The sequence below is a fragment of the Eretmochelys imbricata genome, chromosome 19, assembly GCF_965152235.1.
Source record: "Eretmochelys imbricata isolate rEreImb1 chromosome 19, rEreImb1.hap1, whole genome shotgun sequence".
NCBI classification, from domain to species: Eukaryota; Metazoa; Chordata; order Testudines; family Cheloniidae; genus Eretmochelys; species Eretmochelys imbricata.
The window spans coordinates 12,494,567-12,520,788 of NC_135590.1; the positions used below are offsets into that span (position 1 = coordinate 12,494,567).

General features: G+C 42.7%; 1 protein-coding gene across 2 annotated transcripts in view; it reads left to right on the forward strand.

Annotated features, from left to right (window-relative positions):
• EPB41 (erythrocyte membrane protein band 4.1) overlaps positions 1–26,222 on the forward strand; it is a 188,242-nt gene that overhangs the window by 21,575 nt on the left and 140,445 nt on the right. Inside the window, exon 1 of one of the 2 annotated variants that reach the window (XM_077837786.1) lies at positions 54–97. The exons of the other annotated variant lie outside the window; for it this stretch is intronic. Coding sequence (XP_077693912.1) covers positions 54–97 — 44 coding nt within the window. Of the gene's footprint in view, positions 1–53; positions 98–26,222 lie in introns of those variants that run through there. 2 annotated transcript variants of the gene reach the window in all.

Below are 26,222 nucleotides of genomic sequence, written 5' to 3' on the forward strand. Positions count from 1 at the left end.
TAATGTCTTTTCTCTCCCTCCCTTTGGTTTCATGTCCTGTCCTCTAATGGATTATGGCACTTCACCGGCGGGCTTCCTCCGATTGGCTCATCTCTGGGTGAGTATGTGCTTCGTTAGACTACTAGTGAGCAGAAATAAATGGTCCATATGCCTTTTTTTTTAAACTGTGATCCCTTTCAGTTGAAAGGAAACTGGGTTGGCTCTCCTGGCTTATCCTTTGGTGCATTGTTCGTTATGCAATTGCAGGCTTTGCATATGTTGTCTGTGTGGTGGTGATGAAATAGGAGGTGAAGTGAAATGTGTGTTTAGGGTTTTGGATAATGAGAATGAGTTTGTTGCTATTTCTGGATATATTTTTATTAAAGCATCTTTATCAGTAGGCTGTTCTTGCCGGCCAGGATTGCTTAGTATTCTTGCTATTGAAATAAAAGATGTCCTTTCAGTTCTACTTATAATTCACTTGTTAGTGAGAATTGTTCTGCACTGGGAAAAGAGAACCACTTTCTCCCCATGCCCCTCCTTCTGGAAACTCCCCCTGAAAATGGTGGTGGTGGATCAGTGCTGCAATTATGTAGGAGATCTCCCTGCAAGAGACAGGTAGGATTGGAGGCGAAGCCACCCCAGGATCCGCAGTCTCAGATCTGCAGACAGGTGAGCAGCACGTCACTATAAAAGTAACAAACGAGGGTGCAAACCACAGGCAGAGAGATGGGGAGGGAGTAGTGACAGTACAGTGCCTTCTGGTCTCTGCTTCTTACTGAAGAGTTGAGGAGAGTCTTGTGCTAATTTTGTACTGTACCATAGACCGTTTTTATGGGCCTCTCTAATCTCCTACCAGTCTGACTCCACTGGCTTCAGCAGTTACATGTGAAATCCGGCCCTGCGTTCCTCAAGAATTCCTGTAGAGCACAGTCTGGAACCGCTAGTGTTAATTTATGAAAGCCCCTTGCAATGAGCCTCTCCCTTTTTGGCATAGCTGTCTTTCTGTGTACCTGGGTGCCTTGCAGAGGTGACGATGTAGGACGGTAGATTGCGGTGCCTCAGTGATGTTTTAGCTGATTATTTTAAATTCTATTCTTCTGACGCGTTAAACAAGCTTCACCTTTAGTAAAGGTTGCTCTCTTCCACAAGAAAGTGGGATGTAGGACAGCAGAAATCCGGAGCCAAAAGGCTGCATGTATCTGGGTGCTTGCTGATGCAGAAATGCCAGTCACTGAAGAAGCATTTGCACTGAAGAATGCAAAGGGAACATGGGAGCAGATTGGGCTTAACCAGGCAAGTGATGTTACAGGCTTGCTTTCAAAATGACACTCCTGTCAAGAGGGCTTGTGACTTTAAGTAAGGTGTAATGGGCATCTCCTACTAAATAAAATATAAGCCCTAAACTCTGGATTCCTTGGGGAAGCAGTAAAAGCAAAATGCTACATCAAGGATATGTTTGTTTGGATTGTTGGAATTGGTGGGAGCTGAGCACCTGTGAAAGTCAGGGCTACAGCCAACTGATCAGTAGCTCCAAACTTGTTTTGATCAGAGTTAGTCTTTCTCTCTCTCTCTCATACACGCGCGTGCACACACATACACAACCCGAGTGCATTCACAACAGAGTCAGCCCTCTTAGTGTGTGAGGTACAACTGCAGGAAAAAGTCCTTTGCTATTGTGTTTGCTGGAGGGGGAACTAGCATGTGCATCTGAATAAGACTGTTCACTTACATAATATTGTATGACATGCATGCTTCTACTGAAGGTAGCAGGCAAACTTCCAGCACAGCATATGTCTAGGCATCCAGCTACTTAGATTTGGCCTGTGACCTGAATAGCAAAGAAAAGAGGCCCGCTCTTTGTATTTGGTTGCAGCACTTAAAATTTGCTGGGATGCTTTTGCTTCTGGGACTTGCTTTCCGGGAATGGTGGCTGGACTTCCTCAGGTGACTGACCTCCATATTTGTGACTTTCTTCTGTTGGCATCCTCAGCAGACCTTGCGTGTAGCTGCCTCCAGGGCCAGAGGGCGGGAAGTTCTCATCTGTTTTATTAGGGGGTTAATTTTGTGTCGTGTGGGAGGAGTTTGAGGTGTGTGTCGGTGTTCTCTTTTTTTTTTTTTTTTTTTTGGTGGCTTTCTGTTGTACTTTTGCCACCCATTTTGGGTAGCTTGTGGATTATTTTATAGCTGTATTGTATCATAGCAACACTGGTATATACAGTACTGTGCAAAATATGCAGTGTGCCAAACAAGCCCTGTCCCAAGAAGCATATTAGATACAACACAGAAAGGCACATGAGGACATGGCATTTTAAAAGAAGTGTCTAGAAAACTGTGGGGCTGATTCTGATCTTTCTTACACCGCTGCACGCGTGTATCTGTAAATGAAGGATAAACCTTGTGTTTGCCTTCTGCACTGAAGGGAATTTCACTTGAAAAGAATTTAGAGTCTGAACAAGGCCACTGGTCCATCCTCCTTTATAGGAATGTGTATTAGTCACTTCCGCTTGCTAGCATGGTGTGCTACCTGGTGATATTTACATGCCCCATATGGCACAGCGTGTAGTAAAGGGAGATCATGTCTTACTAATCTATTAAGAGTTCTTTGAGGGGGTAAACAAACATGTGGACAAGGGGGATCCAGTGGACATAGTGTACTTTGATTTCCAGAAAGCCTTTGACAAGGTCCCTCACCAAAGGCTCTTATGTAAATTAAGTTGTCATGGGATAAGAGGGAAGATGCTTTCATGGATTGAGAACTGGTTAAAAGACAGGGAACAAAGGGTAGGAATAAATGGTAAATTTTCAGAATGGAGAGGGGTAACTAGTGGTGTTCCCCAAGGGTCAGTCCTCGGACCAATCCTGTTCAACTTATTCATAAATGATCTGGAGAAAGGGGTAAACGCTGAGGTGGCAAAGTTTGCAGACGATACTAAACTGCTCAAGATAGTTAAGACCAAAGCAGACTATGAAGAACTTCAAAAAGATCTCACAAAACTAAGTGATTGGGCAACAAAATGGCAAATGAAATTTAACGTGGATAAATGTAAAGTAATGCACATTGGAAAAAATAACCCCAACTATACATACAATATGATGGGGGGCTAATTTAGCTACAACTAATCGGGAGAAAGATCTTGGAGTCATCGTGGATAGTTCTCTGAAGACATCCACACAGTGTGCAGCGGCAGTCGAAAAAGCAAATGGGATGTTAGGAATCATTAAAAAAGGGATAGAGAATAAGACGGAGAATATCTTATTGCCCTTATATAAATCCGTGGTACGCCCACATCTTGAATACTGCATACAGATGTGGTCTCCTCATCTCAAAAAAGATATACTGGCATTAGAAAAGGTTCAGAAAAGGGCAACTAAAATGATTAGGGGTTTGGAACAGGTCCCATATGATGAGTAATTAAAGAGGCTAGGACTTTTCATCTTGGAAAAGAGGAGACTAAGGGGGGAATATGATAGAGATCTATAAAATCATGAGTGGTGTGGAGAAAGTGAATAAGGAAAAGTTATTTACTTATTCTCCTAATATAAGAACTAGGGGCCACCAAATGAAATTAATGGGCGGCTGGTTTAAAACAAATAAAAGGAAGTTCTTCTTCACTCAGCGCACAGTCAACCTGCAGAACTCCTTGCTTGAGGAGGTTGTGAAGGCTAGGACTATTACAGGGTTTAAAAGAGAACTGGATAAATTCATGGAGGTTAAGTCCATTAATGGCTATTAGCCAGGATGGGTAAGGAATGGTGTCCCTAGCCTCTGTTTGTCAGAGGGTGGAGATGGATGGCAGGAGAGCGATCACTAGATCATTACCTGTAAAGTTCACTCCCTCTGGGGCACCCGGCATTGGCCACTGTTCTTAGACAAAAAGAAAAGGAGGACTTGTGGCACCTTAAAGACTAACAAATTTATTTGAGCATAAGCTTTCATGAGCTACAGCTCACTTCATTGGATTTATTCAGTGGAAAATACAGTGGGGAGATTTATATACACAGAGAACATGAAACAATGGGTGTTACCATACACACTGTAAGGTGAGTGATCAGGTAAGGTGAGCTATTACCAGCAGGAGAGTGGGGGGGAGGGGAGAAACTTTTGTAGTGATAATCAAGGTGGGCCATTTCCAGCAGTTGACAAGAACGTGTGAGGAAGAGCGGGGGGGGAGGGGGGAATAAACATGGGGAAAAAGCACAAGAACAAATCGGCACAGACACACCCCTGGAACCCCGACCAGGGGTATTTTATCTGCTACCCGAGATCCATAAACCCGGAAATCCTGGATGCACCATCATCTCAGGCATTGGCACCCTGACAGCAGGATTGTCTGGCTATGTAGACTCCCTCCTCAGGCCCTACGCTACCAGCACTCCCAGCTATCTTCGAGACACCACTGACTTCCTGAGGAAACTACAATCCATCGGTGATCTTCCTGAAAACACCATCCTGGCCACTTTGGATGTAGAAGCCCCCTACACCAACATTTCACACAAAGATGGACTACAGGCCATCAGGAACAATATCCCCGATAATGTCACGGCAAACCTGGTGGCTGAACTTTGTGACTTTGTCCTTACCCATAACTATTTCACATTTGGGGACAATGTATACCTTCAAATCAGCGGCACTGCTATGGGTTCCTGCATGGCCCCACAGAATGCCAACATTTTTATGACTGACTTAGAATAAAGCTTCCTCAGCTCTCGTCCCCTAATGTCCCTACTCTACTTGCACTACACTGATGACATCTTCATCATCTGGACCCATGGAAAAGAGGCCCTTGAGGAATTCCACCAGGATTTCAACAATTTCCATCCCACCATCAACCTTAGCCTGGACCAGTCCACACAAGAGATCCACTTCCTGGACACTACGGTGCTAATAAGCGATGGTCACATAAACACCACCCTATACTGGAAACCGACTGACCACTATTCCTACCTACATGCCTCCAGCTTTCACCCAGACCACACCACACGATCCATTGTTTACAGCCAAGCTCTACGATACAACCGCATTTGCTCCAACCCCACAGACAGAGACAAACACCTGCAAGATCTCTATCAAGCGTTCTTACAACTACAGTATCCACCTGCTGAAGTGAAGAAACAGATTGACAGAGCCAGAAGAATACCCAGAAGTCACCTACTACAGGACAGGTCCAACAAAGAAAATAACAGAAGGCCACTAGCCGTCACCTTCAGCCCCCAACTAAAATCTCTCCAACGCATCATCAAGGATCTACAACCTATCCTGAAGGACGACCCATCACTCTCACAGATCTTGGGAGACAGGCCAGTCCTTGCTTACAGACAGCCCCCCAACCATAAGCAAATACTCACCAGCAACCACACACCAGAACCACTAACCCAGGAACCTATCCTTGCAACAAAGCCCGTTGCCAACTGTTCCCACATGTCTATTCAGGGGACACCATCATAGGGCCTAATCACATCAGCCACACTATCAGAGGCTCATTCACCTGCACATCTACCAATGTGATATATGCCATCATGTGCCAGCAATGCCCCTCTGCCATGTACATTGGCCAAACTGGACAGTCTCTACGTAAAAGAATAAATGGACACAAATCAGATGTCAAGAATTATAACATTCAAAAACCAGTCGGAGAACACTTCAATCTCTTTGGTCACTCGATTACAGACCTAAGTGGCAATTCTTCAACAAAAAAGCTTCAAAAACAGACTCCAAGGAGAGACTGCTGAATTGGAATTAATTTGCAAACTGGACACCATTAACTTAGGCTTGAATAAAGATTGGGAATGGATGCGTCATTACACAACGTAAAACTATTTCCCCATGTTTATTCCCCCCCCCCAGATTAGGCAGTACCGGGAAACAGTGAGACAGAATTGGCCCCCATGATGTGTAGTGGTTTCTGCCCACTAGCACTCTAATGGTTGACCCCCTTTTTTTAGGCGTTGCAGGAAAGGAGAGTTTTGAGGAGGGCTATGAAGGAAGACAATGAGGTAGCTTTGCAAATGTGTACAGGGAATGCCTCTCCAGAGTGGGAGGAAGCATGAGGATGGTGGTTTGAAGATGTAATAAGTAGATGATGGAGGCTGGCAACATGGGCCTATCGGAGGCGGCGCCAACAGCTCAGTACTGAATGAGAGATTGGGGATTGGTTGGATGGGACGTTGGGTTCCTAAGACCATGTAGAAATGGGGGAGAGGGGCGTAAGTTGAGACTACTGAGGAGGAAGATGAGGAAGTGGCAACAGTCAAGGATTGAATTCCTCTTCCTAGGCTCACCCCGTTAATGGCACACAGGGCCCAGAAGACGAAGCATTGAGCGGGGACGGGGATCACTACTTGCTGGCCTGTCAGGGTATCTCAAGAACCTCCGCTAGAAAATTTCCTCCCTATGTGAGAATAGTCTTGCGGTGTATTGAAGACTGTGTTGGAATTGCAAGTCATCACTTTAAGAGTGTGCATGGGGAAGAGGGTCTTGCTTGCAGGCTAGGGGGCTCTGTAGCAAAGCATGTGCTCAGAGTTTGCCTGGAAAGAGCCATTTTAAAGTGGGTGCGGAAAGTTGTGCCTCTCTGCCTTAGGCTGCCAGTCACCCCCACGCCCTCTTTGTTTCTTGTGTATTGAAGTTCTGGAGTTTATGTTGCAACCTTCCAACAAGAGTATTTTATGCTATCTAATTTCTATGTTTGTATGCTGTGAACATTGCAAGTCCCCACTACAGAATATGTAATATTGCCAGACTTTTCTCTGCCTACTCCAAGCTTTTCCCACCTCACTGATGTTTTTCACTTCCCAGCAGCTGTTACATGCTTATACTTATCCTGTGATAGTGGGATTCTGTGGTCTGCTGTAAATTTAGAAGAACTCAATTGAAATCAGTGTTCTGTAGTTATGCTAGGGTGACTGAGAGCAGAACTTGGCTTAAATTAGAGCTGGCCAGAAACAGAAACTTCCTTGGGTGGGGGGATTCCAAAACTAAAGAAAAAAAAATCCATTCTGAAATGGGAAAAAAAATTAAACTTTGAAATTCCCAGTGGAATGGGAATTCTAAAGTTTCGGTTTGAGAAAGTTAAAACCTGTCGTGCAGACTGGGTTCCATTCGAAACCTGCTGGGTTTCTGTTGGAATTTCATCAATAGCAACATTCCCATGCAAAATTTCAGTGAATTACCTTTTTTGGGGGGGGGAGATCAGGAAATTTTCTGACCGCTGCTTTATTATACCTTAACTACAGAGAGATTTTGTGGATCCATCCAGGCAGTACACATGGTGGAGATACAGCCATTCCCATCAAAAACTTCTAAAGAATACAAGAACAGAAGGTGCTACCATCATATGTATAAACAGATACTGTACTACTGGGTTATCCTTCAGTAATCGTTCTCTCAGGTTATTTAGTTTGTTTTAAATTCCACAGTGACAAACTAGTGCAGTGTTTTTCTCAAACTTGTAAAATGTGTGTTCTGTTTTTCTCACCTCTGACCCAGCCAAGTGTGTGTTGTTTTTCTTTTTGTTTTTCTTTCAAGGCCTACATATCTTACATCGTCTTCTGCCTCTTAAAGGCTTTGGTAAACTGTGGGGGAAAAAAATTAAGTGTTGTCATAGTGGTTCACAATTTTTCCAGTTTACTGTACCCCTTTCAGGAGTCTGATTTGTCTTGCATACCTCCAACTCACTAAAAAGCAACTTGCTTACAAAATCAGACATAAAAATACAAGTGTGTCACAGTACACTATTACTGAAAATTTGTTCTCATTTTTAACATATAATCATAAAATAAACCAATTGGAATATAAATATTGTACTTACATTTCAATGTATAGTATATAGAGCTGTATAAACAAGTCATTATATGAAATTTTAGTTTGTACTGACTTCGCTAGAGCTTGTTTATGTAGCCTTTTCTAAACTAGGCCAATATCTAGATGAGTTGATGTACCCCCAAAGACCTCTGCATACTCCCAGGGGGTACATCATGTGCCCTTGGTTGAGAAGCACTTGATTTGAGACATTGTGGCTGGCATCTGAGTTAGAACCCATTTAAACAACTGGGCAGCTCACATCTTAGCACTACTGTTTCAGGCTCTCTACAAGCTTAGGCAGACACTACTTCACTGATTACACTCACCATATCGTGAATGTTTTTTATTAAGAACCATAACAGCTAGATATTTCTTTATTTTAATTTTGGAAGGGAAACACCATCTAAGGAGTCTGTGTAACAATTCCTGAGACGTTTTATAAATGTAGCAATTCTACCAAGTAGATGTAAGTAACATTTAGCTTCTCTCCAGAATAAGCTAATTTTTATTGATGGATAAATAAATACAGCAGCCACAGAGATTGCTTGTAATACAGTTCTTCTGTCTCTGTTTTATTATTGGTCCCCCTAGGTGGCACTAAAAGTTTTATTTTCAGGTTTATTTCAACAAATCTTGCACAGTTGAGCTTTGTCCTCTAGCTTGAGATACAGCTGTAATTTCAACAAAACTGTCTGTCTGCTTGTGTTTTTGGTTTAGGAGGCTGGTGTTTATGGTTGGAACAGCCTTTTGCAATAACATCAAGGTTCTTAGCAGAATTCCTCTGCAATCTATTAAAAAGAGACATGAAAATTGAACACTTAAGTGCAAAAGGCATGGTTTGAAAATGGAGAAACACTGATAAACTTAGTAACTTTAAAAAAAAAATAATGAAAATCTAAGCTCGGTTTCTTGGAAATCAGATGCAGTAAAGCTGTTACCTGACCAACAAAAGGGCCCATTGTGCTAGCTACTTTACTGATATAATTTCTTTGAGAAGTGGAACTATTTCTAAAATTTACAGACTTATGCTGGTTATCATGTGGTGGTGTTTTGTCAACATTTGGTGCCCTGTGACAGTTGGCCTTACAGTGGTATTCACAGCATTAAGCATAAGCAGCACTACAGATGCCATGATAAATTGTGTGCTTTGTCTTAGTGGCGGCCATTTGTGAATTTTAATACTTTCAAGCTGTATTGTAAGAGGGGAAATTTTGTTCTTCAGAGGGTAGATAATCTGTTCATAGACTGTTTAACTCTTTGATAGTTTGGCCCAGTAATACATTAAAACACTGACCTTTCATGGATTATCTCGTGAAATGATATATCAGGCCAGGGGATATGCTTTAGTCCACAGCAAGTTTTTCCAAACTTAATATTTGGAGGTTTGTTAATATTACTGAATGCTGCTTGTTTTCTAGTTTTTGTTGCTATTGCCCTTTCTTATTCTTTTCTCCTTGATTGCTTACGTAGCCTACCTCCTATCATGTGCTGAGCAAACTGATGAAATGAACAGTGATTTCGTGCAAAACAAGAAGCATGTGATACTGACTTGACTTACTCAGAAGCTAAGTTCATAAATAGGGACTTAATTGATCAAATGTAATTACGCAAATGTATATGAATAAAAGAAAACGTAGGCTGAATATCAGGGTACACTTAATACAGCAAGATCCACTAGGCCAGGGGTGGCCAACCTGAGCCTGAAAAGGAGCCAGAATGTACCAGTGTACATTGTCAAAGAGCCACAGTAATACGTCAGCAGCTCCCCCCGCCCCTGCTCCCAGTGCCTCCTGCCCACCGGCAGCCCAGCCGATCAGTGCCTCCCCCTCCCTCCCGATCAGCTGTTTCATGGTGTGCAGGAGGCTCTGGGGGGAGGGAGAGGAGCGAGGGCAGGGGAGGGAGCAGGAAGGGGTGGAGTGGGGGCCGGGCCTGTAGCAGAACCAGGGGTGGAGCAGTGAGCACCCCCTTGGGGCACATTGGACAGTTGGCGCCTGTAGCTCCAGCCCTGGAGTCGGTGTCTGTACAAGGAGCCTCCTATTAACTTCTGACGAGCCGCGTGTGGCTCCAGAGCCACAGGTTGGCCACCCCTGCATTAGGCTGTGGAAAAATTTCCCAAGGGAAGTGGTGGTAACCTTACTACTTATCTCCCCTTCCCTCTCCCTGCCGGGCATTTAAAACTAATTTGAATTCCCAGACAAATTACTACTTAAATGGAATTAAGATGTCAGTGAATCTAAAAGGAGATTAGCCATTTTTATTTATTGTGTTCATTTATAAAGTTGCACCTGTAACTTTTTTTTAAAAAGAACTCTGCTCTTTTGTTTGTTCTTACCCTGTGCTGGTAGAGAACCTGACTAGTTGTCAGTTGAAGGAAATGAAAGGGAACAGCTGATTGTTTATTCCAGGGAAGGCATGATTATTCTTTAATATTAAATATTTTGTATTGGATTGGTGCCAAGGAGCCCTACCATGCTGGGTGCTGTATAAAAACATAAGAAGAGACCGGCCTTACGTGGAAGAGCTTACTAGCAAATTTTAGACAAGACCCGTGATTTCAGGGTGCTTCAGAGCTGAAAATTTGACCCATTTTATAGCGGGGGCAGAAAAATCCATCAAGTGAGCCAGATATACACCATGAGCCAAATTAAGTGACATCTCTGCACTCTGTGACTTGGGTCCTACTATCAGAGAGACTTGGTATTGCCATCCCCAAGCATTCAAAAATCATGAGTCAGGTCCCAAATAATCATGATCTTAATATGCATTTTGCTGTTTGAACTGCCAGTTCATGATTTTCAGACTTTTTCTTCACAGCCGTGAGGGCTAGAAACCTAATTTTTAAAAGTAGTAACATGACCGCTGGAGCTTTAAGAAGTAACCCACCAGCTGTTGTGAGATCTGTGATTTAAAATGGTAAGAGTTGACAACCTCTGGGAGGGGCCAGGGCTCCCGGCCAGTGGGAGTGCGGAGCTGGTGCTCAGGATGGGGGCAGCGAATGGAGCCCCGTGACCTTCCCGCCTAGGAGCCGGACCTGCTGCTGGCTGCTTCTGGGGCACAGTGCGGTGTCGGAACAGATAGGAACTAGCCTGTCTTAGCTGGGCAGCACCGCTGATGGGACTTCTAACGGCCCAGTTGGTGGTGGTGACGAGAGCCGCTGCGACCCAGTGCCTTACATTCCACAACCCAGTAGTGGGTCGTGACCTGCAGTTTGAAAACCACTGGTATAGACCAAGCCTTAGTTCTCATAGGTGCAAAGCTGAAATTAACCCTTTGATTTTTTGGAAAATACTTAAATGACTCTTTGAGGACACTAGAAAAAGCCAAATCGGGAGTTTCTGGGCCAAAATGCCTTTTGAGAGATTCTGTTGCAAAAAGGAACATGTTAGAAAAATGCATGATCAGGATTTGTTAAAATCTGATCACGATTAAATAGTCAAAATGATGCAAAATGGGGGTGGGAAGGAGAGTCTTCCCTGGTAAAAGACCACCCCATGAAAACTTCCAGAAAAATGATCTGGCTTTGGCAAAAGTTGATGCAGTGTGCCAAATTTAGGATTTTAATGGCGAGTTATTTTTTAACATTAACTGTAGGGTTGCTGTTGTGGCTCCGTAATAAAACACTGGGGAGAGAATACACTGGAGAGATGACTTACCCGAGAGACTAATAATGAGCTGGGCTGACGATCTAATAAATCTCTTCAACTTCATTTCTTAGATCATGATGTGACAGGTTTTTAAAAGCCGTCATCCCGAAAGGTTGCTCTTGTGTCACAACAAAGCACTATCTGCATAAGCTTTCAAAAGCTATAGAAATATTTTCCACATATTTGTAACTTTATCTCTATGGCAGATTATTAAAGTCTTTGTCAACAGTAATTTTCTCACACACAGTGATTGTCAATTTGTACACTTCTCAATGGAGGGGAAATTATACTGGGAATCTGGATCTTAAATGACTTGCTGAGAAGGGAGAGAGGTCATGTACTCTATTTATTGACAGAAATATATCAGAATTAGACCAAAGTAGATTGGTCCTACTATGCCATGCCAAATTGAAATGAGATTTCCTTTAGACCTCTTCATAATCTTCTGATACCAATTGAATCAACATTTGTGATTATACCAGTGAATGTGAACCGTAGAGCCAGGGCTGAAAAGCCAATCGTTGACGAGACAAAACCACTCACTTCCCCCAGATTGTTTGCTTGCACTACTTAATGTTGCTCCTGCTGGTTTGACCTAATTCATGCACCAGTGTAGAAAAGACAAGCTGACGTTTTCAATTACTTCTAGCCAGTTCACAATAAATACTGATTGTGTGGCTGTTTTTCTTTCTTTTAAACTTTAGTTACCATTCAGCTTCAGGTCACTTAATTTTGTTATTTCTTATAATGTATGTCAATTTTGATCTCCTCCCTCCCCCACCCCAGATTCTCCTGTTTTTCACATTAAAAAACCCTAAGCACGCACACACAAATAATTCCTTTTTAGATGGTAAGCTCCTTGTTTAGATCAGTTCTTCAGGGCAGGTGAGTTTTATTCAGAGCAGAGCGCATTGTTGTTGATTGTTAAATTTTTAACATAAAGCTAACAGGCATTGAAATAAAAGAAGACCCCCGATTTCTAACTGCATGCTTGAATGTGGGAATCCTACTATATTGTATATTCTGTGGTGTCTTAGCAGAACATAGAAAATAACTCCCTAAGATTTTTGTTATTTGAGCTCTTATTTGTTTAGGGCAAGAGTTCTCTTCCATCATAATGTACATTCTAAAAGGCTTCTAAATCCACTATTAAATGCACCATATTTAAACTGCTAGGATGGCTTGTTTTGAAAAACAGCACATTGGGCTTACTTGCCCTCCCTCTTTTCACTCTCTTTTTACCTCTTCCCCCGGCCGCCTTCTCTGCAAGACCCTGTTGATCTTCACCAATCAAGGCTGCAAGAGTCCTGAGTTTGCTGCTGGCCTGGAACTACCTTGTGGTTTTCAGTAAAATAGTCTGCTGCCTTAGCTGCACATGTACATGCTAAAAAGGAATATGATTTCTATGCTTATAACCCTTGTTAAAATAACAGCATTCAGCTACTGAGGTTTCATGATTCATTAATACGACTTGAGTTTCTAATTGGGTTGTATAATGTGATTTCTAACTTGCATAAAAAAATTGCAACAAATAGGGAAGTTCTTTAAATAGTTGCAGTCCTGTCTTGGCATGGATCAAACTGTTTTATAGCTAGGAATTTAAGAAATTTCCATGACTTCCTATGGGATTTCAGAGGTCAGTTTGGGGATGTGTAGGAAGGAAAAGGTTTGAAAATGAGCCAAAACCTAAAGTGAAAGTTAAAAAATCGGGCAGATCTGAGTTTATACCAAAGTAATTTTTAGTCAATTTGCCTAATGTTGTTTTTTAACTTGGATGGGAACTAATATTGGGTAGTGTTTTGTTAAATGCTCATGTAGGGTTTTTAATGTTATGTAATATGCTTGTCTCATTAAACTGTACAGTATATGATGTAACAGGTAACTTTTTAAATCAAAATTCTATATAATGTTAGTACTGTTATGAAAGAACCAGTTTAAACAGTGTCTCCCAATCTGGGTTAATATACAGCATAGATCAATAGATCAATTATATGAAGAGTTTTTGATACAAACTGTCTCCTAACACTGTAGAGTTAAATATCGGTTTTAATGTTTTGGATGTGCACCCCACCCCCCCCAAGTTAGAAATATGTATAACTACAGTTAGTACTTTAAAAAAACAAACGAACAGGTTTAACATTCATTTTGCTCTATTAAGAATGGCCGTAATTGGTTATACCAATATTCCATTTAGCCCAGTCTTCTGTCAGTGGCCGATGCCAGATGCTTCAGAGGGTATGAACAGAACAGGGCAATTATCAAGTGATTCATCCCCTGTCCTCCAGTTCCAGCTTGGGGTAGTCAGTGTTTTAGGGACGCCCAGAGCATAGGGTTGTGTTCCTGACCATCTTGGCTAATATAGTCATTGATGGTCCTATCCTCCATGAACTTATCTAATTCTTTTTTGAACCCAGTAAAACTTTTGGCGTTCGCATCCTAAGACAATGAGTTCCACAGGTTGACACTGTTGTGTGAAGAAATACTTCCTTATATTTGTCTTAAAGCTGCTGCCTATTAATTTCATTGCATAACCCCTGGTTCTAGTGTTACTTGAAGGAGTAAATAACACTTCCTTATTCACTTTTTCCACACCATTCATGATTTTATAACCCTCTATCATGTCTTCCCCCTTAGCTGTCTCTTTTCTAAGCTGAATGGTCCATCTTTTTAGCTGTCTTTATATGGAAGCTGTTCCATAACTCTAATCATCTTTATTGCCCTTCTCTGGACTTTTCCAATTCTAATATATCTTTTTCAGATGGGGTGATGAGGACTGTGCTCAGCATTCAAGATGTGGGGGTACCATGGATTTATATCATATTTGCTGTCTTCTTTTCTATCCCTTTCTGAAAAATTTCTAATATTGTTATCTTTTTTGACTTCCGCTGCTCATTGAGTAGATGTTTTTGGAGAACTATCCATGATGACTCCAAGATTGTTCTTCAGTGCTAACAGCCAACTAATACCACATCATTTTGTATGTATAGGTAATTATGTTTTCTAGTGTGTAATACTTTGCATTTATCAACAATGAATTTCCTCTGCCATTTTGTTGCCCAGTGTTGTGTGATATCTTTGTAAGCTTTCAAAGTCTAATTTGGACTTACCTGCAAGAAGTGTTGCTAACCCCAATTATTCAAAAATTGTGAGTCAGGACCCAAAAAATTGAGACTGGTTTCAAAATTAGATTTTTAAAAACTGGGGTTCTTATTTTAGATTTGTTTTTGAGCTTTTAGTGCTCACATTTTCAAGTACTTCACTATAAGCATGAAGGCTAGAAACTATTTTAATGAAACTGATTCGTACATCATGAGTTTTGGAGCTGGGGCTTTATGAAAATCACAAAATATCATGAGATTTATGATTTAAAATTACAAAAGATGGCAACATTGATAAGGAAAAGCTGTGAAATATTTGTAAGTCTCTCAACAGTGTTAACCTGTAATGAAAGCTGGTTGCAAGCTTTATAGAGAGGGCCTTGCCGTAGTAAGTAATCCTATCAGGGTGGGCGTCTTTCAGTGGGATGTGACTTCTTCATAATGAAAGTACCCTGGATTGTTTGGAAAGTATCAGGTACCAGATGAAAACCAAAAGTTTGAAATTGGCCCTTGCTAGCATGCTGTTGAAATAAACTTCAGTGCGGAGGGGTGGAAGTGCAATGCTAATTGACCCCAAAGCAGGAAGCACCTCAGTACTGTATATTAATAGGGTAGGACAGAGGCGTGGGGACGGAGTTGATCTTAATGCAAACAGAAAACTGATCCATAGTTTAAATCTCTTCCCATTTTGCTCCAAAAGGCTTTTGTTGCCATGAGGTCTGTTGCGGATTATGTAAATATGTGAGACAAAGCAGTTGCTTTCTCTTTGTTGGTACTTTATATGCGAGGAAATCCATCTCGATGAGGTCTTGCTGGAGCTGACATGATAAACAATGTAAAATTGTATCGTATACCTATTTTCTACTGGCAAATTCAAAGAGAGAAGATTTAATCATTCCACCGTTAGTACAATAGAAAACACTATGTACCCTACAAATCTCCAGACCATGGCATGGAAACTTTTTCATGTGAGTACAGGCATTGTTCTCAAAAGAGAGACTAACAATTATATCCTTTTGAAGAAAAGGACCCAAATTTACCTCTGTCAAAGTTCCTTCCCCACTCTGAACTCTAGGGTACAGATGCAGGGACCTGCATGAAAAAACCCCTAAGCTTATTTTTATCAGCTTAGGTTAAAACTTCCCCAAGGTACAAACTTTAATTGGGTGAGCATTACCTGTGTCAATGGAGTGGTATGCCCGTTCAGTCAGTCCTGGGGTGGCTGAGAACATCGGCATGTAGCTAGTGCACAGCTCCTGGATCTGCTGTTGCTGCATACGCCCAAGGGTCATGGAGAGGTTCACCTCTTCCATGCCACCAGCACTTTTCCCTTTGTAGTAGACACCTTCAGGCCACTCAGCGTCATCTCCTCCCTGGGCTGTAAAGTGACAAACCTTTAACTCTCTGGAATAAAAGGGCTTTAGAGAATTAATATGGTACACCTTAGGCTTTCGGTTGGAGGTGGGGAATGCCATGCGATAATTAACAGCTCCCAGGTGCTCCTGGACCGTGAATGGCCCTTCCCACGATGCTTCCATTTTATGGGCCTGGAGCACCTTTAGGACCATGACCTGGTCCCCTACTTTGAAGGACTGCTTTCTGGCATGTTTATCATACCAGGCTTTTTGCTCTTTTTGTGCATCTTGTACGTTTTCTTTAGCAAGGGCTAAAGATGTTTGGAGGGTGTTTTGTAGGCTGGTTACAAAGTCCAGAATGTTAGTTCCTGGAGAAGGTGTAAACCCCTCCCATTGCTGCTTCACCAACTGTAATGGCCCCTTAACCTCATGGCCATATAGAAGTTCAAATGGTGAAAACCCTAAACTGGGATGTGGTACAGCTCTGTAGGCAAAAAGCAACTGTTGCAACACTAGGTCCCAATCATTGGAGTGCTCATTTACGAATTCACGTACCATGGCCCCCAAAGTCCCATTAAATTTCTCCACCATGCCATTTGTTTGATGATGGTAAGGGGTGGCAACTAAGTGATTCACCCCATGAGCTTCCCAAAGGCTTTCCATAGTTCCTGCCAGGAAATTAGTTCCTGCATCTGTGAGGATGTCGGAGGGCCAACCTACCCTGGCAAAAATGTCTGCTAGTGCCTGGCACACACTTTTAGCCCTGGTGTTGCTTAGAGCTACTGCTTCCGGCCATCGGGTGGCAAAATCCATGAAAGTCAGTTTGTACTGCTTTCCTCTGGGTGTCTTTTTCAGAAAATGACCCAGAATATCCACAGCTACCCGCTGGAATGGGACTTCAATGATGCGGAGTGGCTGGAGAGGGGCTTTGACCTGGTCTTGGGGTTTTCCCACTCTTTGGCATACCTCACAAGACCGGACGTAGGGAGAAACATCCTTACACATTCCCTCCCAGTGGAATGACCTCCCCAAACGGTCTTTGGTCCTGTTCAGCCCAGCATGGCCACTAGGATGATCATGGGCTAAGCTCAAGAGCTTTACTCGGTACTTAGTTGGGACTACCAACTGTCTCTGAGGATGCCAGTCTTCCTGGTGTTCACCAGAAAGAGTTTCCTTGTATAAAAGTCCTCTTTCTACAACAAACCTGGATCGATTAGAAGAGCTGAGAAGTGGTGGGTTGCTCCGTGCTGCCATCCAAGCTCTGTGGAGGCTTTCATCTGCTTCCTGTTCGGTCTGGAATTCTTCCCTTGATGCTGGAGACATCAGTTCCTCATTGGATTGTGGACCTAGGCTTGGTCCCTCTGGAAGCAATGTAGGGGATGGGGCTGTTTCCGTTGACTGTGAACTGCTCTCCGCTGGTGCACTATGTTAGGTTTCAGGCTCCGGCTGAGCCTCTTGTGTAGGGTTATCGGCTGCTGCCGGTTCAGGTTCGGTGGGGCTCTCTGGTGTTGGGGTGGCAAGTACTGGATTCAGTGCTGGCAATTGATCTGGTGCTGGTTGTTCCGCCAGTTCCGGGACTGGCTCTGACTGGGTCTCTGGGACTGGATTCACTACTGCTGTTGCTGACGCTGGCATGGGGTCTGGTTCCATCACCTCTGACCAGGTCCTGGTAGAAGTTTCCGGAACAGAGCTAGGCCTAACTGCTTGCTTATCCTGGCTGCGGGTGACCATTCCCACCCTCTTGGCTAGCTTCACATGATTGGCCAAGTCTTCCCCCAACAGCATGGGGATGGGATAATCATCATAGACTGCAAAAGTCCACGTTTCTGACCAGCCCTTGTACTGGACAGGCAACTTGGCCGTAGGCAAATTGAAAGAGTTGGACTTGAAGGGTTGAATTGTCACTTGGATCTCTGGGTCTATTAAATTGGGGTCCACTAAGGAAGCATGGATAGCCGACACTTGTGCTCCGGTGTCCCTCCACGTGGTGACATTCTTCCTGCCCACACTCACAATTTCCCTCCACTCCAAGGGTATCTGGGAGGTATTTGGCCTGAGGACCTCTGTTGCGATTCCGGTGCAATGAACTGTAATCTGTTGGGGTTCTTGGAGCAGTTGGCCTTCACATGCCCCGGCTTGTTACATTTAAAACATCGTCCAGCTGACGGATCACTGGGGCGAGGTGGGTTGCTAGAGAATGGTGTGGCAGGATGATAAGGTGTCTGGAGTATTCCTTGGTGTGTAGTAGGGGCCTTGGGCTATCCCCAGTAGTAGGGGGTGGTCTGAGAGTGTCCCTTCGGGTATCCGCTCCAACTGTGACCAGGGTTATTCCTCTCTCCTCCCTCCACATGTTTTGTTTTGTCTTGCCTCGCCTCTCTGGTGGTCTGGGACTGCTTGTATCGAAGAGCATAAGAGGCAAGACTTTCTGCTGAGTCCATTTCCTTATCCCATAAACACTGTGTATTATTTCCTCCTTGGACATATTCAGGAATTGCTCCTGAGCTATCAAATCACACATTTCTTCAAAGCTAGTGACACCGCTTCCTTGGACCCATTTATCTAACAGATCCTTCATCTGGTTTAGATAAGCCACATGATTTAGTCCAGGCCCTCTCTTAAGGGTTCAAAATTTTACTCTGTATGTTTCAGATGTAATTTGAAATTGCTTTAAAACCAAATCCTTGAACTTATTATAGTCAGAAGCCTCGTCAATAGGCATCTTATTTAATATGTCCAGAGCTCTTCCAGTCAATTTTGCGATCAATGTGGTCATCTTGTGAGCTTCAGGAATTTTATGGAGAGTGCACAGTCTCTCAAAGGTGAGAAATTATTCAGCAATATCGCTGGATTCATCATACTGTGGACATAGTCGCTCCGATTTGTGGATTGTTGGGGATGGATTGTTAGGGTTATCCAGTAGATTCCGCTCAACCCTTACCTTCTCCATCTCCAATGCATGCTTCCTCTTTTTTCTTTCTTTTCCAGTTCTTTTTCCCTTGCCTCAATAGCTTCCTGTGGGCAGCCTCTAGGGCTTTTTCTGCCTCTTTTGCTGCCTCCAGTCTGGTTAACTCCAATTTGTGTTGTGCCTTGGTTTCCGTCATGTTAGCCTCTCTGTTTTTAACTAACTTTACAACCGAGAGTTAGAAATAAAACAAACAAACAAAACAAACAACTTAGCTTGTCAATATATAAGGTTGTGCTGTAACCGGATACCCATGTTCTCTCATAGTGAGTGTCAGCCTACAGAAAAATACTTAGGTTTTTTATTTTTAACACCTTTGTCTCCAGGCAAATAGACAGAAAACCCCTCTATTTGCTCTTAGCTAAAAAATACCTCTTCAGGTCTGTGAAGACTTGTGAATTTCCCTGCAGGAGGTTAACTACCCTGTCTTTTAGGTAGAGAAAACTTCAGCTCACAAAAGACAATTTCCTTTTGTCTCTGTTCTGGCCCCCAAGCAGAGACAAAAAAAACTCCTCTAACTGCTTTCAGCTTAGAACCTGCTTTCCAGCAGCCCAAAGGAAAAAAAAAAAAGTCCTTTTTTAAAATCTGTGCTTCTGGTTCAAAAAATCTCAAAATGATTGCAAGTTAATCCCACCACTCTGCCACCATGTAAAGGTTCCTTCCCCACTCTGAACTCTAGGGTAGAGATGTGGGGACCTGCATGAAAAAACCCCTAAGCTTATTTTTTACTAGCTTAGGTTGAAACTTCCCCAAGGTACAAACTATTTTACCTTTTGTCCCTGGACTTTATTGCTGCCACCACCACGTGTCTAACAAAATATAACCGGGAAAGAGCCCACTTGGAAACGTCTTTCCCCCCCCAAATCCCCCCAAACCCTACACCCCCTTTCCTGGGGAAGGCTTGATAAAAATCCTCACCAATTTGCATAGGTGAACACAGACCCAAACCTTTGGATCTTAAGAACAGTGAAAAAGCAATCAGGTTCTTAAAAGAGAATTTTATTTGAAGAAAAAGTAAAAGAATCACCTCTGTAAAATCAGGATGGTAAATACCTTACAGGGTAATCAGATTCAAAACATAGAGAATCCCTCTAGGCAAAACCTCAAGTTACAAAAACCGGAATATACATTCCATTCAGCACAACTTATTTTATCAGCCATTTAAACAAAACAGAATCTAACGCATATCTAACTAGATTGCTTATTAACCCTTTACAGGAGTTCTGACCTGCATTCTTGCTCTTGTCCCGGCAAAAGCAATACACAGACAGAGAGAACTCTTTGTCTCTCCCCCCCCCCTTTGAAAGTATCTTGTCTCCTCATTGGCCATTTTGGTCAGGTGCCAGTGAGGTTATCTTTAGCTTCTTAACCCTTTACAGGTGAAAGGGTTTTTTCCCTCTGGCCAGGAGGGATTTAAAGGTGGTTAGCCTTCCCTTTATATTTATGAGAACCTTGCTTAAAAAAAGTTTGCTTGTTTCACAAGTACTCACTCCCCCTCCCCCCGGGGTTTTAATTGAGTTAGTAAAGATATATATTAAAAGCAAAGTTTGAATGATTGGGGACACAGTAACTGTTCCATTTCTTACTTAATGGCCTTTGTTTTATATCTTTAAAATTTTTTTGCTTTTGTAGATTGTTATGGGAGAATAGCTCCATGTGTCTGAACTACACTACATTTTTCTGTTTTTATAGAGAAAGTTGTATCTAAAATCTGGGATGCTGTAGAAAAAGTTTGTTCTGATTTAAGACATCCATCAGAAGGGTTTCTAAATTTGTGTATTTCTTTTATGTATTTGTATTTGTAACGTTCTAAAGCTGTTCTTTTGCTTACTCCTCCCCTACCTTATCAACACTTCACCTCTTTATCCTCTTAGCTGTAGCAGTGGGAGTAATCATGTCATTTCAACCTTGTCTTAAAGAACAGTGTTTGTTGTGGGTTAGAGCAGAGATTTAAAGGAGCTGGGATTAGATGATGTATCTAGTTGAAGTACTCAAAAGGCATCCATTCCTATAGCACTGGCAGTCTACATAATATGGTCTAATAGCTGACTTCAGGAAGTTCTCCTTTTGTGAGACCCAGCTATTAATATGCATAGACAGGAGCATATTTTTCATAAAGGGCTTTTCCCTGTGGGGACTTCATCTGTGACTTTTTCAGTGACATGAAACAGTCTGTTGTCAGTAACTTGCATGTCATGCGGCGCCATGCCACAGAACCCAAGAGAAGAAAAGCCTGTTTCTGACTATTCCTAGACATGGATTTGCATCCAACAGGTTCTGTCACTTAAATGGAGGCTTGTCTACAAACAAACTGAAATAACTAAATCAGTTGTAGTTACCAGCTTGCACTGAAATAACTACTGGTATTAACAGGTTTCAGAGTAACAGCCGTGTTAGTCTGTATTCACAAAAAGAAAAGGAGTACTTGTGGCACCTTAGAGACTAACCAATTTATTTGAGCATGAGCTTTCGTGAGCTACAGCTCACGAAAGCTCATGCTCAAATAAATTGGTTAGTCTCTAAGGTGCCACAAGTACTCCTTTTCTTTTTACTGGTATTGAGTGTCCTATCTTTTTTTTTTTTCTTTAATTCTGGTCTAAACATAAATGTTTTACTGGTATAACTATGTTGGTTAACTATGTGATTCCCCCCCCCCCCCCCCGCATCCATTTGTAAGCTTTAGACTTTACCAGTCTAACTGCATCCAGAGATGAAGTATTTTTGTACTAATACAACCGCGTCCATACTACAAGGGTTGTAGCGCTAAACTATGCTAGTATAGTTAAAGCAGTACAACTTTCCACTGTAGGTAAGTCTACATTAGAAGCATTTTACCTCTATTCCTTTACTAGTATACTGCATTGCCAAAGCTGTGCTTTGCAATGGTATACTAACCCCCCCCCCCCCCCAAGCAATATGAGTAAAAGCCCATTTTTGCCTGTATAACTGTCTCTGCTACAGGCTTTTGCTGGCATAGCTAAGTAAGGCAGGGATGAGAAGAGGTGTGATTCCAGACTGACGTAGCTGTGCTGTATACAATGCCCAAGTATTGTCAGCTCCAGTTTGGGTGGAGGCAAGTCCAAAGAATTCCTCATTCTATCCAAGGACTATCCTTCAAGGATTGGTTCCTCTGGGTGCTTGAGCAGAGTACCTGGGTAACTACATGGTTGTGAGTTTTCTCCCCCTCCCCCCCAGTCTATAGAACAAAGATTGATGTGAAATCAGGATTTGATTAAAAAGGTGCAGGTGTAGTGTTAGGAAGGCTCGGAAGCAAACGGAGCCAACATACGCTAAAGGCAATGACAGATCTCTGTTGAATTCAAGTGTACCGGGTCAGGCCCTGAATGCGTGTGTGTGGGGGGCACAACTGGAAATGGACCCCCTCCTGTCACAAGTACTGAGCTGGGCCAGATGTTAGGGTTCAGGCTCCATATCCTGCAATCCTTCCCGTTAATGCCTCTAGGTACTCGGCCCAAATGGCTTTGGCAGCTTCTCTGTGGTCCTATGTGTCCTGGGCTGAGTAACCAGGAGGAGGGCAGGGGTGTAATATGGGTGCTTTTTGGTTCATTATCAGGCCCAGGGAAGGGCCTGGGCAGAAGCAGGAGCTGCCTGGCGGTGGGGGGGGCGGAGTGGGTGGCCTGTCCTACAGGTTTTACTTCGCTGCCTTCATCCCATTTTTCAGTAGGGAAAGAGAGTCCTCTTCCCTGTCAGGGAGGGAGCGTTACAGCAGGCTCCCCCCTCCCCCTTGTGAGTGGGGCACAGGGACCCTCCTCCCCCTCCCCTCCCCTCCCCAGCTCGGAGTGGGGCACAGCAGGCTCCCGCCTCCCTCTGTCCTGTAAGGGGGGCGCGCCCCGCTGTCTGACTGCGCGCTCCCGTGGCTCCCCTCAGTGCGCCCCGCTCTCCTCGCGTGCGCGACGCGCTGCCGCCCCTCCCCCCTCCTCCGGGAGCCGCGGGTTCCCAGCAGCCAATGGCGGAGCCGGCGGCGCCCCCGCCTTTCCTGCCCGGCCAATAGAAACTTACTACTATGTTATTGGGGGGAGGGGGCGCGGGGTCTGGGGCCGCTGGCGCCGGTGGGTGAGGAGGCAGCGGCGCGCCTGGAGCCGGCGGGATCCCCCGCTATCCTGCCCCGGTGTGTGAGGAGAGACCGCCCGGCCGGGTACGGGGGCGTGTAGCGGGCTTGGGGCGCAGCGGCCTGAGGGGGCTAGTGGGAATGGGGGGTAGTGGGTGCAAGGGAAATGGGCAGGAGGGGGCAGCCTAGACGGGTCAGTGCAGTGGGGCTTGCGGTGTCTACATGGGCGGAGGGGGGTGCAGGGGTTGGCCTGGGGTGGGGGTTGGGGCATGTGCGGTGAGGGGGGGTCTCGGGCGGGGCCACGGGGTGGGGCAGGTGAGCGTGGGCAGGGGCACGGAGCTGCAGTGGGGCTGAGCATGGCATAGAACGGTGGGAGGGAAGATTGGTGGCTCCATAGGGGACCGAAACTGTCTGAGCGCAGAAGTGGTGGGAGGCGAGATGTTAAGGGAGGAGGAGGAGGAGGAGATGATGGTCAAGATCAGGTGCTGTGTGTGTCCATTTCATGTCAGCCCTGTCCTTTCTGAAGGAGAGGCTTTCCTGCGTTTGCAGAGGGATGGATGCGTTGAATCAGTAGGTGTTTCCTATTTCTAACCTCCGTGAGTCTATTGTGTGGGAGGGAGGTGGTTTGGGAGATGCAGGAGGATGATGGTGGGAATGAAGATATGGCGGTGAAAGGTTTGAAAAAATCTCAAAACACAATCCGTCAATTGTTTGAGCTCTGAGAGGAAGAGATTTCAAAAACAATGCAGGCCTGATAGATTAGTTGAATTGAACGTTGTGATGGTGAAGCAGGTACTATTGTTACTGAAGCTGTTTTGCATGAACGCTGCCTGCAGAGAAAATTGTCTTTGCTTTTTATTTAAAAAAAAAAAAAAAAAAGCTTACACATGGGATTAATTTTTGAATGCTTTAGTGATCAAAGGGTTAAACCAATCTCCCTGTGTTGCATCCTGCTTTTAGTCATGGGTTTGACTGGTCTGAAATATTTCTTGATTTGCTTCTGTTCATGTTAAAGGGACACTCTGCAATTAAGAGGGTTTTTTTTTAAAGTGAATACTAACATTTAAAACTAAAACAATTTCAAAAGGACATTATCAATTTAAAAATCACACATCTGCCTGAAAATTATCTCGACAGTTGTTTCAAATAGCATTGGAATAGAAGAAAAGAAACACTTGTGAGGTTTTTTTTTCTCCCTTCATTTTGTGCATTTGATGGCACTATGTGTTTAGTCAGTTTCACTTGTGTGATCACTTTCCTTATAGTTTGGGTAAAGCAACAGGTAAGAGTATATTTCTAAAATTTAGAAAATATCTCCTTGTACAATTACAGAAATTCCCAGAAGCACTTAGGATCAGGAGTACATATAGTCTCAGCAATTGCTTTTAACTTTTTTTTAATTGACTAGATTTCAAGTAAATTATGTTCCTTTTAAATCTTAATTTATTTTGCACTAGTTTGCCAGTGTTATGGTAGCTGAAGAAAAGCCAAATAAAACTCTAATTTTTAAATGTTAGCAAAGTAACAAATTAATGTTTGTAGAATTTCATACTGCCACTCACTTTATTAAAATAATGTCTCCATGCATATGATATTCGGCTAAGGGTATTTAATTAAAAATAAACCAATAGGTTTATAAATTACTCATACATCTTGTTTCTGAAACATTTTTGTTCATAAGAGATTTCTTCTAAGCCCTATGGGGCAGGGACTACCACAGTGTTTGTACAGTGCAGGGTGGGGCTCTGACCTGGTTGAAACCTTTTTAGATGCTTCTATGATATAAAGTTAATATGCATATCTTATAAACAATTACTGCACTTCTGTCTTGATGAATATTCAAATCCTTATTCTGGAAATGCCACCAAAATATTATGTCATGTGATTTAGCAAAGTGCACAAGATGGCTTATATTTGGAGAGAATGCTTTTTCTAGAAAGGATGGCTTTTTAGAAACCTAATTTTACATAGGCTCAGTGATATGCACTTTATCTTGACTTCACAGGGAGCTTTGTCAGTTGTGCCAGCTTTTTGAGTTTTCTTTAATGATATTATCCTAAATTAATAAGAAAATTCCAGTTGCTAAGTGTGTTGGACTTGGGTGCTGCCTCTGAATTGGGAAAAACATTAGTGGACTGAAGGAACACATGAATGCTTGAATCCATTATTTTATTTCATATAAGGACTATGTCAACCTATAATTTCTCTGGTTGGGAAATTTAAGATGTAACAGATGCTCAAAAAGCACTGAGGTTTTCTCGCAGGTTTCTACTCTTGTGTATGCCTTCAGTAAGAAAGAAGGCTTGGTTTCTTTAGTGTCTCATGACTAAATATCTGTCAAGGCACATTTTATAAACTTCAGATAAACATCTTTTGCTACAGTTAGATGTGGATAAATCACTCTTTGTTCTCTCTGCTCCCCTCTGAAAACAAAATGCCCAAGTAGTTAACAAATATAGCGAAAGATATTTGTTTTATTAATAAATGAAATTTAATCAAAGGCAAATCCACCTATTTTTGTTTGCTACTTGAATTCACCATTTTGAATTGGAAAAACAGGAATTACTTGTTTTGTTTATCTAATCTTCATGATTGTAGTTTAAAAACAAACACTTATCAGAAATGAGCCATTTAATTGTGGGACCTAGGGTAAAATTTTCAAAAGTGCCTGCGACTTATACTCATAAATCCAATTTTCAAAAGTAATTTCAACTCCTAAGTCACTTGAGTGCTTTTGAAAATTTTACCCCAGGTCTACATCTAATATATATAATTACTACAGCTATTGTGCATTAAAATGGCATTTGTATGAGTCGATGTGATATTTTCAGTTGGCTATATTTGAATTTGCAAGGCTGAAGAATCCATCTGTTATGTCACACCTTATTCGTTTAGTTATTACCCTATTGAGTAAATTCAAAGTTATAGTAGATGTGTACCTGAGATTTTATGCCACTTCCCTGGTAAGCAACCACACTTAAAAATACAGTCATAAGTGATCAAAGAATCACTGTACAGTAATAAGAGGCTTCAAACCGTAGGACACTTCAGTGCTGTAGATATTTTGATATAACAGGCAGATTCTCATATGAAATGAGATTCTGTACTTATGCACACAAGTGTCAAAGTGATCTTTAGAAGCTAAATGCTGTACTGATATTTTAGATCACAAGTGAGTCATGAAATAGAGCTGTCCTTCAGGAAATTGTATTTACTTGTAAACCAAGAAATCCAAACAGTGAAAACTTAATTCCTTATGATTCCTTGCAGTATGATAAACATGCTAGCAGAGTGTAAGGATAGTGTCTATTTAG